At 34.9% G+C, this 16,492-nt stretch overlaps 1 protein-coding gene across 2 annotated transcripts; it reads right to left on the reverse strand.

Annotated features, from left to right (window-relative positions):
* Positions 1 to 275: 275 nt before the first annotated feature.
* Positions 276 to 14,723, reverse strand: LOC106161541 (uncharacterized). Of its 2 annotated transcripts, XM_013538534.2 has the most exons (8): positions 14,550 to 14,723; positions 13,226 to 13,372; positions 11,548 to 12,051; positions 9,452 to 9,613; positions 4,744 to 4,893; positions 4,388 to 4,508; positions 3,304 to 3,437; positions 276 to 2,466 (listed from the first exon to the last, which is right to left on the reverse strand). In XM_013538534.2, exons 1-8 carry the CDS (start codon positions 14,604 to 14,606, stop codon positions 2,347 to 2,349), a joined length of 1,395 nt encoding a protein of 464 aa, XP_013393988.1. In that variant the 5' UTR covers positions 14,607 to 14,723; the 3' UTR covers positions 276 to 2,346. The 2 variants fall into 2 exon arrangements, with proteins under 2 accessions (XP_013393988.1, XP_013393989.1); XM_013538535.2 differs by lacking the exon at positions 9,452 to 9,613.
* Positions 14,724 to 16,492: the final 1,769 nt, after the last annotated feature.

The following is a 16,492-nucleotide window of genomic DNA, read 5'->3' on the forward strand; positions in this document are numbered from 1 at the left end:
GCTCACCGTATTTGTACTCTATGCCAAGCCATGCTTTTTTTTTTACTTTAAGCTACTTGAAAGTAATAATAATAACATTTATAGCATAAGCTCGGTTTCTGGAAACTTTTTCACTTCATTTATAGGAACAGTAAAGTTTATCACCATCTAGCCACTTAAGGAGGCTTGCCATTTACTTAAACTGATTGCATTCAGCAAGAGTTTGAACAGAATACCCAGTATGACAGTTTCATAGGAAAAATTAAAATGCGCCAAAAATTAAATATACAAGGCAGTTTTGAATTGATATCAAACTTTTTTTATTACTATCATAATGCACAAAACATACATATTATACTACTCCTGATAGTAAAGATTTTCTAATACAAATTTCAATGTGCAATCTACATTTCAAATGAACAAGAAAGATATAAGCAAAACTCTGAAAGATTATAGCAATTTACAACAATAAAATTGTTAAAAATCTATACATGAAATGGGTCCATGTAACTCCCAAGCTACTTCACTGGTCAGATGATACCATGACAACTGTATCCATGGTAACTTGACCCATGTATATTTCAATAACTGGTGACTATACCACATATTATAATAATTATATCAAAGTGATGACAAAATGATTTTGGTGAATACAATGCTGATATTGTGGATTCCTGTTATAATTATATATAAGACTATAATCAGACAATGAAAATGCTAAAACTCACAATCATGAAGTTAAAATAATGGTTAAATGTTTTGGCAACAAACTGCTCTGTCTCATCTTGGCAAAAGCAACACCTATGGGTAAATAAGCAAATCAACACCCAATGCTCGTACTAGAACTACATTACAAGCAACTCATCCCAAACACTAATCATGATGCATTCCAATCCACCAAAGCTAATGGTCAATAAAATAATGAAAAGGAAGACAACCTTGGGAGCCGATTTTTACAAGAGCTTTTTTCGGTACTTTCTTTCATTTGAAAGTATATGCCACTGTTCACTTCAAACTTAAAAAAAAGGCAATGGAGTAATGGAATCTACAGTACAAGACCCATATAACCAGTAGTGTCTCTTTGTGTAATCAAATCAGAACCCAAGGATTTTTAAACTTTAAAAAAAAAAAAAAAAAAAAAAAAAAAATCAGCATCATTAACAAATGACATAACAAAGAGAATCATTACACGAAAAGGATAAAAATGAAGTCAAAAAAGTTTCAAGGCCACCATGTTACCTTAGCAGCTTAAAAGGTAGTACAAGGTAAAGCAAAAATTCTAAAAATGGTTCTAACACAACAAATACACACATTAAATCACAACAATATGACAATATGAATTTCATGATTCTGTGGCTAAACTGATGATTTTTTCTTTTTGTCAATTAAACAGCTGTTTCGCAATGATTTTATGTTGATTTTCTGGATTTTATCTCTTCTTAGCAGATGAAAAAGAGAGAACTGAGAGAAACTTAAAGCAAAATAAAGCATCTTATTAACTATAACAAAGGATAATTAAATTAGCACAAGCATCATTTACATATGGGCATGTTTTCTGAGGTTTTCAATGGATGTTTAAATGGAATATGATTGCTAATGGTTGGTGATTTGCCAAAGGCATTAATACTTAAATCTTTATCAGTTTCCATGGCAACCTTCTGCATTTCAAAACACAAACACTATCTTTTTCAAAAATAGTTGCGACTTCTTTCCAAATTTCAAGTCTCAAATATTTAAAGATTATTTTTCCAGAATAAAATAATATCATAATCCCCTTGAAAAGTTTTAAAACTGAATTAAAACTAAACCGCCAGCACTTCATAGTGGGAGATACAAAAATGAATTTTGGATCCTTTTTAGAGAAGTCTGTGAAACATTCTTGGCAAATTTTGCCATCCTCGAATTTTCAATAAAATCTTCACCCTATAAGCATATAAAATTAGATGTACACAAAAAAGGATAATATCAATAAAATCCCTATAAAATTCTTCAAATAATTTGTACAAAAATACTATCATGATGAAGCATCTACAATGGCATCTTAACCTCAAAAATTTACAGCGTGCTGACTCAAGCAAAAACATGAAAAAAAAAAAATTCTACTTAAAAATTTCACTGTACATCATTCCTTTCCCCTTTTATCAAAATTGCTAAAAAAAAAAAAAAAAAAAAATTTAAGGGACAAAAATCAAGCCACAGCTTCAACTCTTCAGTCACTATTGCCTTACAATAAATCTGTGATTCAACGACTGAAAATGCTGCCAAAATGTTGAACTTCCGCCTCTACAGCAACCTAGAAAAGTTGTTTAAAACATGGTTGTATACACGTTGCCATAGCATCCGTTGTCATGGAGACAGGCATTTTAACTAGGAGGCATCTGCTGTGGCACCCTCTTCCATTTTTTCATCGCCTTTCTTTTCCGTTTCCTCAACGGGAGCAGGGTTCTTTTTGGGCCTACCACGGCCTTTTCCTGGTGTTTTGGCAGCCTAGGAGAAGAAAATTTGAGATTATTTATTCCTAATCACTTGCAGATTTTCAAATTCAAAATTTCAAAAAGCCAAGAACCAATTATTTGTGTTGCATGTTCCCATTATGTCCAGTTTGAGGAAGAGTCTGCTTCATGCATTAACCCATGATAATGAGATTTAACAATTTTTATTTTTTTTGCTTCACCAAATAAAATGGCTCTCGGCTCGAGGTTATTAAATCAAAAACTAAAAGAACAGACTTCATTAAAACCCAAAATTTCTTCTAAATTTTGGAAGTCTGTCGGTGTAAACGAAAGCATTCACTCTGTCCTGTGAGTAGTCATCTAGATTTAGGGTGTATTCCCAGAGCTTTTAGATCGATCTATCCCCGCGGGGAGTCTCACTACTGTCAGATAATCCGGCTTAAATGTCTGTCCCGCCTACTACAAGCTGTAAGGGTGTAATTAACTTTTGTGCCCGCTTGGCTGACAGCTATTTAGTGCGTACTCAAGGGAGTTAGGTCGATCTAAAGTAGATCGATCTAATCTCTGGGAATGGGGTCCTTGTGTCTATTAAGCTATATGACTTGTTTTCAGGTATCCCAGTATGAATCTGCACTTTCACATTACAACTGAGACATAGCAAGCAAACAGTGTACAAGTTTTTTTCCGTTAGCTGAAATCAAAGACTGTTGGTCTTTGCAAAGTGCTAAGATAACTTATTTGAATTTTAATATTAAAATAAATCAAAATATTTAAAAATAGGTCTAATAATGTTGATTTCTTTTTCCTAATTCTGGCTTTAACCTTAATAAGGGCACCTAAAATAGGAATAAAAATTACAAAGGTGCCTTACCCCAGCTGGTTTGCCTGCCCCTCGGCCTTTCTTGGCAGGGGGTGGAGGAGGGGGTGCTCTGCCACTCCTGGAAGAGCGGGTCACACGCCCTGTGGAGGTATCTGTGAATCCCTCTGCCTTAAGGAGCTCTTTAGCTGGAAGAAAAAGATTCTTGTTATACAGTTTCTGACCCGAGGTGGGTCAGATTTCTGGACGGCCCAAAACAGATCTAAAAGATCTGGGTAAGTCTTGTACATATTTATTTTCATGCTTATGAAAAAAAAAAAAAAAAAAAAAAAAAACCCCAGGAGGGATCATCATATCAAGCCTTGAAAATCCACAATGTGTCTGTACATAAAATCCAATTAAAAACTGAGAAATGGGATATTTCACATTTAAGATGATGATTAGCAAGTGTACTGGAATTCCTCCTAGAAGCAAATTTTGTGTTAATCCCTTAAGCCTAGAGCTTGTTGTAAATCAAGTGCACATTCCAAGTTTTGAGAGCGCATTCAGAACAGCGGACTAATAGATCATTCCCACAGATATTTAGATAGATCCATCCCCCTGGGGAGTCTCACTAGATTGTTGTCAGCTTAACTGGCTTAAATGTATGTCCCACCTACTAAAAGCTATAAGGGGGACAATTTTTCGCGCTCGGCTCCCGGAAGCTGTCAGCAATTTAGCGGGAACCCCCAGGGAGTTAGGTCGATCCAGATGGATCGATCTAAATCTGTGGAAACCCAGTCTAATAGATCCGGAGATCAAATATGGCAACACACTAAAAAGCTTGCTGCTTCATTCCTGATAAGACACTGAAAAGATTCTCCACAGGGATTACGCAACAAGCATTCAAGTGGTTGGGCCATATTTAATCGGCAGATAGGGAAGTCTGTTGTTTTGAATGCACTCTTTAGCGCTAATGACGCACAAAACGTACATTCTTCTTGATGCAATATGACATCAATTCGCTGCATCATTTGTAATAATTTGTAATAACGCAAATATACTTTTGAACTCAGCTCACCCTGCTTTTCCAAGAACTGGAAAGAGATGAATTAGAAATCTTTTTTTAAATATGCTTCACTGAGGGCTTAATTCTCACCTTCAGCCATCACCTTATCAATGGTGCTACTGCGTTTGGTGGTTGGCCTGCTGTCTCTTTTGGCCTTTGTCTCCGTTCTAGTATCACCAAGCTTTTCTCCTCCCAGTAGGGCCTTGCCCTCCTGTAAATAAATAAATAAACATTATATATATATATATATATATATATATATATATATATGCAAAAAAAAAATCAAAATAATCCTAAAATTTTGCTTCATGGCATCTTTTTGAAAGGGAAAGGAGGGCAAGAGCGTTTAGGACAGGTAAGAGGAATGAAAAAAAATGGAAGAACCAGAAGAAGAAGAAGAAACTCTGGAGGAAGGGGTGGCAAATATACAACACATGAAGAGACACCTTAGCTGTCTCCGCCATGGTGGTTTCCTTCTGCATGCGTGGTTTCTTAGCTGGGGGCTCAGCTTGGATTTCTTCAATTTTCTTCTGCTGTCCCCTGGTTTGTGCATCTTCGTCTGGTTTGCCAACAGAAGCCAAGATGGCTGCACCCTCCTGGAATGATAACGAAGAATCTGCCCTTTATACTGTGATGATCTCAATCTGATGGACCCAGAGTGTCTCTGATTTTATTGCTACATCTTCAGAAATACTGACCATTGTGGTCGGACTCTGCCAAAAGTGACCACAAGCAACACTTGATTGTTGAAATCCTGAAATTCAACCTCTTACATACTAAATATTTTATATTTCACACTTTATAAATTTCTAGATGCCAACTTTCCAAGTAAAGTATCACCTAATCATTTTTCTTTAATTCTACTTTAAAATTTTTTCTATCAGTGCTTTCTTCTAAATCTGCTGTTTTTAACATATTACAATTAAATTTGATTAATAGCCAATAAAAAGATCAGGCAAGAGTTTTCTACAAAAACCAATTTTCTAAGCCTATTAAGCTTCTGTTAAATAACATCGCCTCTGGTGTAAAAACTAGCAGTACTTCTAGAAAATATACCCTCTAATAATAATAATATCAAGCAACCGCCATCTTTCCTATAGAGACATACAGTAAGTGGGGGGGGGAATACCTTTACAATTATTTACAAAATCGCTGCTACCAGAACCAAATGGCTAAAACATTATTCTACCTATCTCATCGGTACATTTACACTGAAACTCATTTCCCACAATTTTTCAGTTTATCTAACAGTCATGAAGCTATAAATGCAGTTCATATAACATTAATGTAGTTAGCCATTGAGAAGGGCTACAGACTGGTATCTTAATTTTTTTTTTCGCTTGGGATGCAGTTTAGATTTTATCAACAAAAACTAAATTATCCCTTCCTTCAATAATTCTCTATTTTAGGGGCCATATCTCTTAACAAAATACTAAGTTTAAAATGCTGTAAGTCGTTATTTTCTCAAAAAAAAAAAAAAAAAAGAAGGAATTTTTACTATTGTATTGCAAACAAAAAATTGAAAATTAGCTCGAAACCATATTGTAATCACTTCCTAAATTTCAAACCGGAGAAAGTGGTCATTAAATCCTTGGATGAGACCACTAATTAGGCTTGTTTATATGTCATATGTAACCTGTACAGCTATAAAGATTCTGATGATTGACTGGATAAAAGAAAAAAAAACATATATAGACTATGTCATTTACAAAAATGAAAATAAAATTATACAAAGATATATTGGTATTCCCCCACCTTGAAGATATCAAAGGCAATATTTCCCCTGCCCAGAGATAGCCATGCACCACAGCATAATAATAATAATAACTAGAGGATCAGAGAGGCGATACCGCCTCCGAATATTGTACCACCAGCTGGAGCAAGCGCATTCGTATAGACCCCCACATACACAAAATAAGGGGTGCAGCCACCAGTCTTGTGCTTGACAAGCTGTAAAAATGCAATCAACAAGAATTTTCAAAATATGCAAAAAATATATATAACTAAAAATGGTGCAATCAAAGTTAAGTTCATTGTAAGGTAGGTCAAAGGTCAATTTCAAGGTCACAGTAAGATTGCCAGTATATGACTTCCTATTCAACTTCAATAGTAACTATGGACCTATCTCTGCCAGTTTTGGAGATAAAAGGGAAGCAAAATTTGCAAAGTTCAGTTCATGGTGAAAAGTAGGTCAAAGGTCAATGTCAAGGTCACAGTAAGATTGCCAGTATATGACTTCCTATTCAACTTCAATAGTAACTATGGACCTATCTCTGCCAGTTTTGGAGATATAAGGGACTAAATGTTATAATTTTGGAGTTACCATAATGTGCCATAAATTTCCTACAGAAAAAATTAATTAAAATAAAGAAAAGGTCATTTTGGTCAAAGTTCTTGAAATGGGAGGTTCTCTGAAGTTGCAGAAGTTTAAATTTGATAAAATAATGTCATTTTTGACCACAAGTTGTCTGCTTTGCCAAGCATTATGTTTTATTTTTCCGGAGTTCAAAATTTATTATCCATTACCGTACTGCACATTTTTACGGAAGCCGACTGGTGCCATATGTTGAAAAAAAAAATTATCTCGAAATTTCGAGATAGCATTTTTTTTGTTCAAATTTCAAAATACTATCTCGAAATTTCGAGATAAATTTTTTTGCTCAAATATCAAAATGCTATCTCGAAATTTCGAGATAATTTTTTTTTTGTTCAAATTTCAAAATGCTATCTCGAAATTTCGAGATAAAAATTTTTTTTGTTCAAATTTCAAAATAGTATCTCGAAATTTCGAGATAATTTTTTTTTCTACATATGGCACCAGTCGGCTTCCGTACATTTTCCTTTCACCACCAATATGTACTTTCTGATACAGCGTAACTCGAAAACCGTATGGAATACAAAAAAACCGAGACCACCTCCAGTGTTGGGCTTTACATGCTCTACAAAATGCAAAAAAGAATGGGTCTCTAGCATTAACGGTTCCCGAATTAGAGACAGTTTTCAGTTTCGGTATCTTATGGCTGCTACTCCTGTGAAAATGCACCGATTGACCCCAAATTCACGGAGATGAAAGATGACCTGAAGGGTAACACTTTCCAATAATATTATTGGTTAAGTCTGTGTGGCGTCTGAATAACAGGGCAAAAAAATTTTTTTTCGTAAAAAATTTCATTTTTTTGAAAATTTTGACCCATTTGACCTTGAAGTAAAAGTGAAAGGTCAAATCCGAGGGTATATTTGAAATCTACACATATGACTTTTGGAAAGCCGTCTATAGAAATTTTTCCCGTAACTCCTTCTGTAGGGTAGATAATTAGCATTTAATTTTGCCATTTTTAGACAAGGGTGCATTGCAATGAGTGCCACACCCAGACCCCAATACCGACAAAGCCCAAATTTTACGTGGAACGAGTTGAGATTATAGGTGACCTAAATCCATGAGATGGGTACGGGGGCCCTTACCGTCTAGGAGGAGAAGCGGTAACGGTAACATGGCGGCGGAGCCGGCGGAACGGAACGGATGGGACCGAAACCATGTGTACCGCCAGCGCTAACGCTGGTGGTAAATTTTTTTGTTCAAATTTCAAAATAGTATCTCGAAATTTCGAGATAATTTTTTTTTCTACATATGGCACCAGTGGGCTTCCGTACATTTTCCTTTCACCACCAATATGTACTTTTTGATACAGCGTAACTCAAAAACCGTATGGAATACAAAAAAACCGAGACCACCTCCAGTGTTGGGCTTTACATGCTCTACAAAATGCAAAAAAGAATGGGTCTCTAGCATTAACGGTTCCCGAATTAGAGACAGTTTTCAGTTTCGGTATCTTATGGCCGCTACTCCTGTGAAAATGCACCGATTGACCCCAAATTCACGGAGATGAAAGATGACCTGAAGGGTAACACTTTCCAATAATATTATTGGTTAAGTCTGTGTGGTGTCTGAATAACAGGGCAAAAAATTTTTTTTTCGTAAAAAATTTCATTTTTTTGAAAATTTTGGCCCATTTGACCTTGAAGTAAAGGTCAAAGGTCAAATCCGAGGGTATATTTGAAATCTACACATATGACTTTTGGAAAGCCGTCTGTAGAAAATTTTCCCGTAACTCCTTCCGTAGGGTAGATAATTAGCATTTAATTTTGCCATTTTTGGACAAGGGTGCATTGCAATGAGTGCCACACCCAGACCCCAATACCGACAAAGCCCAAATTTTACGTGGAACGAGTTGAGATTATAGGTGACCTAAATCCATGAGATGGGTATGGGGGGCCTTACCGTCTAGGAGGAGAAGCGGTAACGGTAGCCGTCCGGCGGAGCCGGCGGAGCCGGCGGAGCCGGCGGAGCCGGCGGAGCCGGCGGAACGATCCGGACGAGACCGAAACCATGTGTACCGCCAGCGCTAACGCTGGTGGTACAATAATAGTAATAATAGTTATTATAATAATATCTGGCAACTCGACAGTGCTTGGTTTGGCGATAACATTGGACAAATTGTTTAAAGCATTAGTCGATTTCCTTGGCATGCCTCTATCAAGTTATTATATTTGTTGATGTTATCTGAATGACCCAATCTTTCTAATAAGCATTTTTTAAAATTTCTTATCTAGTTATCTAGGACTTTATGACACCTGAAGCACCTTTGGTAGCTCGTCTTTATAGGTAATTCCTATAGCCAACTTTCCCACCCCTTTGATGCTTTTAAAATTTTATTTCCAAAATATAATTAACCTTTTTTTTAAAGAATTAATGCAATCTTATGACACACAACAGTGAAAGTTGTGCACGACTCATAACTGCCCTTAAAACTCAGTGGTCTACCACCCACAAATGGCTGCCATATTAATTTAGAGAATATCATGAATTGTAAAGTGGGATTATTTCAACTTCAGTGTGTTCTTGTTCACAATCAGAATGGAATAAAACCTATTCCAGACACCATAATGATGTAATATTATAAAAATAACATAAATTATCAATAAAACAAAATGAAAATCTAATAAAATATTTATGAAAATTTATACTAAAAATTAATCTAAAATGTGAAAAAAAAATTAACATAAAAAAAATAAATAAATGAGGAAAAAAAATCTCAAACATAGGATCCCCCTCCCTACGATCATTCATGTGACAAAGCACGAACATTTCTGCACCTTCGCTGTTCCTGCTTTTTTCCGGGCAGACGGCCCTCGTTTGGGTGAGGGAGAAGCCTTTGTTGGTGACTTTTGGGACGGAGAAGGAGATTCTTCAACTTGTGTTTTTATTGTCGCATAACGATGATCACCCAAATTCGGCGATACAGGCTCTTCAGGTGCCTGGAACAGGGAAAGGGTACAGCCTTCAGACCCTAACATTTTTTTCTCCTCTTAAATATAGAGGATTCTAGCACAGGCCCTCCCTCCAGCTGTTTTTAGTTTGGTTCAAATTTTGGATTTTTGAACTACACCACAAAGTCTCTCAAATAAAACCTTTTAGAATGTCTGGAAAATTTGCAATAGTTTGGTTTTGTAATGTTTTTTTTTTCATGCCCTACTTTAATCAAAGTAATGCTAAAAAATGCACAATGCATTATGATATTGTTGATACTATTGCATACAGATAGGATTTCTATAGAATACAGCACCATCTGGTGGCTGTGACCCTAACTATTGAGAACTTTTGTATACAAAACACTAGAGCCCTCTATATGCCATAAACCTGACTAAAACATAAAGATACTATACAATAAGCTTAAAAGGTATACAACTACAGCCATATAATTTATATTTTGGCATGCCTAAGAAAGCAAATACAATAATACAAGACAAAATGGCAATGGGTAGATGATTTTTTTTACCCAACACTATATTTTTTCTTTCTGTAAATGATTAAATAAAAAGTAATTTCTGAAAATCTTTTCAATTTTTGAGAATTTGTTCAAACCTTTAAAATTTTTACCAATATACAAGTACAAAATTCACAACATGCTGAGAATGTAATCCAGCCCAAGCTCAGCAGCAAAATGTAGGTATAAATTGTGAGGATTAGTTTACAAGACAACTTTTTGTTATTTTTGGGATCACACATAACCATGTTATTAGAAAAATCATGTTAAGAAACATCAAACTGTGCACTGTCTTATTTTTCCTATTTTTATTTATTAGTCCAAGTCCAACACAAATCCCGGTTCAAACCCCTTCTAGAGACCATGAATAAATAAATAAATATTAAAAAACAAAACAATTGTGCATCAACAAAAACTACAGAAAGCAAAGCAAATGTAATATATCTCCACAGAGACACTCAAACTGAAGTTGTCACATTAAAGATAATCTTTCAGTTGTCTTTTTTTGGTGGTTCTAAGTCAATCTTGGGGGGGGGGGGGAGGTGTGGCTCAGCAATCGGAGAAAAAAGTCACTGACAGTGGCATCAATAAAGTTTTAAATTATGATTTTTTTTACTGTATATTAATATCAATGTATTTCACTCTGAATTATTTTAAATAAAAAGAAAAAAAGGGTGATTTTTCTTAGGATATACTTTGGAAACAATTTGTGGAATTCTTCCACTTTCCTCTCTTTCTCGGTAAGCTCTTTAATTGCTAAAAACAAATGTTTGACATTCTTTGTCATGAAATTTTACATTTTAACAGATAAAATAAGATGCAAGAGCTTTTTGATTTTCTTTGGGAAATAAAAATGTTTTGTGGAGAAAAAAATAATAATCTGGAATAGGTGTTTCAATTCCAAAACTTACAAGGTCTTTCATCAAAAGTTAAAAGTCCAAATTCTTAACTGTCAAGTTTTATCATAACATATTAAGCCACACTGGTAATGAAGTTACTAAAAATCTGATTTAATTTCATAAAAGTTGGGTCTAATATAATTCTGCGTTAGGAAGACTTTCAAGATGTCCAGATCAGAAATAGTCCACAGTATAACTTCAGGGACTCCTTTCACAAAAGAACTTTAGCCCAAAATACATCTTAACTTTAAGACAAACTTTTCACTTGGCCTAATTCAGTCAGAGATAAAATCAAAGTTATCCATTTAAATTAAATTAAGTATTGGCCTTGTCTTTCCATGATCCCAACATTTCATTTCACTGCCGATTCTTCTTGGGTTAAAGTAGACTAAAATTTAAGTCTGAAAGTTAAGATTAATTTTTGGGCTAAAGTTCTTCTGGGAAATGGGGCACTTGCAAAAGATTTGAGTGTCTCTGTGGATGGCTAGTAGATATATTCACAGCACAGCGTAATCACAACAATAACCTTTCTCTTGGCTCCGACATTCACTGCCATCACGGGAGTGGATTTTTGCTGTGGAGGGCGAACAACAGGGGGCGCTGGTTTTGGGGGTGAGGCAGAAGGGCCGGTTTGCTGCTGAAGGTTGACAACAATGGGAGCAGGGGGCTGTTTTGGTGGAGTAGAACGTGGTGGGGAAGACACAACTATAGGGGGCGCTGTTGGTAGTTTGGTTGGCGTGATTTGAACTGGGGATTTTTTGGGCGAGACGGGTGGTGAGGAAGATGGCGGTTTTGAGATCACAATAGTCTGAGTGATTGGAGGGCGAAGTGGAGGAGTCATGTGACTGGCTGCTGAGGGGAAGGCCGATGTTAACTGGGCCACCGTCACTGGCTTTTGTGCTGGGGGTGGGGTAGTCTGGACAACCGCTTTGGGAGGGGAGATTAAGGGGGGTGTGGCCAAAACCCCGGGGGGAGCAGCCATGGCCATTATCTTTGGCTGTAGTAGAGTGGGGGCGGGAGGAGCTCCAACCTAAAAATAACATAAAAGAAAAATGAAAATAAAAACAAGAAAGAAAATCAGATGTATGTATACCTTACCTCTCAAAACCTTTAAAAAAATATCCAAAATGATGTTCATCATAAAATCTTTTCCTGCTTGTTTCTATTTGAAATCTATAGTTTGATACATTCTGAAAAATCTACCAAACTAATAAGGGTATATAGAACGCTCATAATAAATCCTATAGAGGCAAACCTTGCATGCTCTAGGCAGACACATGCAAGTTCAAATCATCAGAAACCTACAGTATTTCTCAATGGAAGGGACAGAATATTTGACTGACTTTGTCCTATATTAGTTGATTTTTTTATTTATTCAGTTTATTGCTTATGTTGATTAAACCAATATCCTAACTAATAATCCATCTTTACATTCCATGAAAAAGCAAAGAGTATTATATGTAACTTGTCACTCTGCCAATCTACAGTAGCAAAACAATAAGTGAAACAATTACCTCTTTGGATAGATAACTATCAAATTCATTTTTTTTTTAAATTAAACATAAACACTTAATAAATATAATATATTTGCTGTTTGCCCAATGTCTTAGCTGAAAACATGGGAGTACTCCATTCAATTTCCATAAATCTGTATAGAATTAGCAGCCACAGCTTCTAGTTGTTAACCACAAGTTGCCTGCTTACCACAAATAATCACCATCTGACCTCAGGAGAAAAAATTACTACTAACACTGATGTGTAGAGAGTCTATCTGGCATACTCTGTCATGACACCATCAACACAACCAGGAAACTCTGGATGAGATGGTATTTTTGAAGACTGATGTCTATTTGCTGATACACCTTAAGAGAGGCCCAACTTTTTTCTCTTCCCATTAAAAATAGAAACTTGGAAAATAATATTTTTATGAACACCACCTCCAATATAAATGGTACACCTGTCTTTCAAATTGCACCTTTTCATTTCTCTCCCTCCTTCCCACCCCAAAACCACCACAAAAAATAAATAAATAAATAAATAAATAAATAAATAATCACTTAATTAGTAAATGAGTAAAAAAAAAAGAAATAAAATTCCAAGCTATTCTATTACTCACCCCTTGTAACCAACCCTTTTCAAATACCCCCCCCCTTTCACTCCACCCCACCCCACCTCACCCCCACATATTAATTTTCAACCCACACCTTGGCAGTCCCTATCATGGTGTTGTCTCGTGGCATCTTGGGTTTGTCATCAGTTGCAGAGGCGGAAGCACTGCCTCCACTATTGTTCAAACCCTGCATGTTCAGCAACGACTCTTTACCCTGGGACTGGAGAAAGCTGATCCCTTCCTATAACAAAAAAGTATTATTCCAGATAAAAATTTCATTTGAAAAAAATCAAGGATCCAGTTTTTAATAAAAGAATATAGGATCATGTTGAGTGCAGCAGCATATACAGTGTTTGTGTCTTGCCAGAGTATGCATGTTGGCAAAATAAGTAAGTCTCAGATGTGTATTCTACCTATTTTAACATGGTACCTGTCCATGTGATATGTAGACCAAATATATTTGAACTAGTCAGTCTGGGCCAAGAAAACCTGCAAGTGTCTTTGCTTCAGTAAATACTTGAACAAACAAAGGTCAGTAGAAGCAAGAGATCGAATGTCTTTCAGGAGGGACAAACATCACAATTATTGACCAGTTGAACTCTTTCTATTGTTGTAGACTTGGCTGTCCTGTACGCCACTAAGATGAATTCATTTTCATAAAATTCAACATATTATTGGATGATAATAAATGAAAGAAGTTTATAGCAATTGGCAGATGTATGAAAAACGACTCATTTTTGTTGTAAAATAGATTCTGATTCTCAGTAACAAGATTTTTTAAAAATATTGCATGCAAATTATACAGCAATGTTGTAAGGAGAGATACAAGGATTATAATGACACTCAATATTGAAGATAATTAAGGCATATACAGGTTGGCTTTATAAATGCCAGGTAGGGCTCGAAGAGTAATAAATGCGAAGAAATCCTGATATGGTTTGGAAAGGGTTAATATGACTGAAAATTTAACAAATAAAACTTTTTTATACAAAAGGAAATAAAAATACATAATCTATAGAGTAAAAAGCCGTGGTTATCAAGCACCATTACAAAAAATATCTGAAATGATCTCAGTGAATGGTAAAAAGATCGATAGTTAACTTATCCACTTAGTAATACGGCAACTTGACCTTCTTGAAGTCGCCATCTTGAATCAAATCAACAATTTTCAATCATTTATTATCGATCCACATTTCATAGCTAAGGCCTAAAACCTCACGCTTATGATACTTTATTCAGTCAAGAACCACCAGGACTAAAATTTGACTCTTAAATATCGATATTTTTTGAAAAAATAAAATTTCCGCACAGGCAGGGGTTGGCGAAAACACGTTCAACTTTGTACTACCGGCTTTGGACAAAGATGCGCATTTTTAGAGTCATGTATCTTTTGAGAAAAAACATGGATTTTAACCAACCTTTGCAGTTTGCTGCATGGTATTGTCTCTTGTTAGTTGGGGTGCACCGTCTGCCATGGTGAACCTTTTTTACCGCCTTAATCTGTGAATGTAATGACCCCTCAAAATGCAACTCCGACACGAGGTCCCCTGATCTGGGAGTACGCGAAGCTTGATCATGTGAGCAAATGCTGCAGCCCGATTGGACATTTTGGTCTTGAAAACGAGGCCATCTCAGAGTTCGGCAAAATGACGTCATACGGCGCGTCAATGAACACGTTGCGATTTGTTTTGGTTTGTTTTTGATCTGTGTTTTGCATAAAACAACGATTGAAATATTTTCTTGATAAAAAATCGGTCGTTTCACTGTTTGGCACACATCAAACTTTTGTTTGTTTCGTGTGTCAATGTAATTACAATCAATTTACATTCAAAATAAATGATTTTTATTTTTCATAACATTAATTATTTCTTTAATAAATAATTATAGTGTTTTTAAAAACTATACATTTTTAATATTATTTTAATATGTTGCTTCATACTCGAGTTTGTTTATTTTACTGCATCCTAAATTCTGATTATTCATGACAACTGTAAAATAAACTAACTGTGATTTTTTTGCTTTACATTTCATGTCAGAAGATCATAAGATCATAAATTTATTCAGCCATTAATATATAAATATAAAAATTCATATAGAAATTGGACTGCTATTCGGGTTATAAATTATAAAATTCCATTTTTGTTGTTAAAGGTTCGAAGGTTCAAACAATAAATTTATTCTGAAGCATGCCATTTGATGTATAAAAGGTAAAGGAAGAAAGGGCAGGACCACTCCACTTAATCACATTTAGAGAAATGTATTCCAATAGACTGACTTGTCACTTTCTTGTGCCTCCTTCATTGAAACACAGACATTTTTAGACATGGTTAGTAGGAACAAAGTATTTTACCAAATACAAAACCACAAAAAATTGCTTTTTTATAATTTTTTTTTGCTTTGATATCAACTTAAAAAAAGATGGGAACCTAACAGTGTGTATTTCTATCTTTTTTTTTTACTAAATAGAATTAAAAATTAAAACTTCACTAAAATATCAAGACGCAAAACATCACTGGACAAATGCACATTCCCAAATTATCCTTTGTTGAGGGGTTATTTTCTTTGAATCCAAACAAACTTTCACAGTTCCATTTCTCAATACATTTTATAATTTCAAAAGGTTTGTGAAAAGTAACATTGTACTCTTTAATACTTTTCTAGCATTAATTAATAAATTATTGATGAAGAAAGTATATTTATGACAATTTCCCCATTTTAAAGTTTGTACTTGTAACTGTTTTTCATCCAGCAATCTGAGATTGATATGCTGTTTAAATCATCATCAGAAACCTAGCAATCTCTTACAATACTCTTTTTATAGGGCTAATAAATATTATTGGGCCATCATCAGACCTTCATTGTTTGTCATTTAATGAAACAAAAGTGTCTCTTGAAAATTCAAATAGTAACAATGTCTTATATAACAATTTTCACAATTCTTGTGTTACTTTCAATTTAATGCTTCACCTGTATCTTTAACCTTTCCTTCAAGACAAATAAATGCAATGCATTTTTTTACAATTAAATAACTATTGTTTCAATAACATTTATTTATTTATTTTTATGTAGAATTTAGCCATTAGATTATTCTTATTTCAGTACATTTATACCAGCCATTTTGCTAGTACCAGCTGGCGCCTAAGCTGCAAAAAATAAACATTATTTTTGTTTACTTATCTATCTATCTATCTAACTATCTAACTCTCTTGTACACTGTCCCACCCTACCTGTATCAAGAAATCTTTAGGCAAAATAAATTTTTGGTGTACCTTTTTTTATTCCTTTGGAATATGTAGTGTTTTTTTTTTTTTTTTTTTTTTTTTTTTTTTTTTTTTTTTGATATTGTCATAAACAACAAACA

Source organism: Lingula anatina, chromosome 9, assembly GCF_051362555.1.
Source record: "Lingula anatina isolate TDL-2025a chromosome 9, LinAna3.0, whole genome shotgun sequence".
NCBI lineage: Eukaryota > Metazoa > Brachiopoda > Lingulata > Lingulida > Lingulidae > Lingula > Lingula anatina.

What these genes read in the sequence shown, in the direction of transcription:
- LOC106161541 (XM_013538534.2), bottom strand. Translation starts at nt 14,606, where the DNA reads ATGGCAGACGGTGCACCCCAACTAACAAGAGACAATACCATGCAGCAA. An exon ending in CCATGCAGCAAACTGCAAAG is followed by an intron (nt 13,373 to 14,549) that starts GTTGGTTAAAAT and finishes TTTTTGTTATAG; the next exon opens with GAAGGGATCAGCTTTCTCCA. An exon ending in GGGCAGGCAAACCAGCTGGG is followed by an intron (nt 2,467 to 3,303) that starts GTAAGGCACCTT and finishes TTCTTCTCCTAG; the next exon opens with GCTGCCAAAACACCAGGAAA.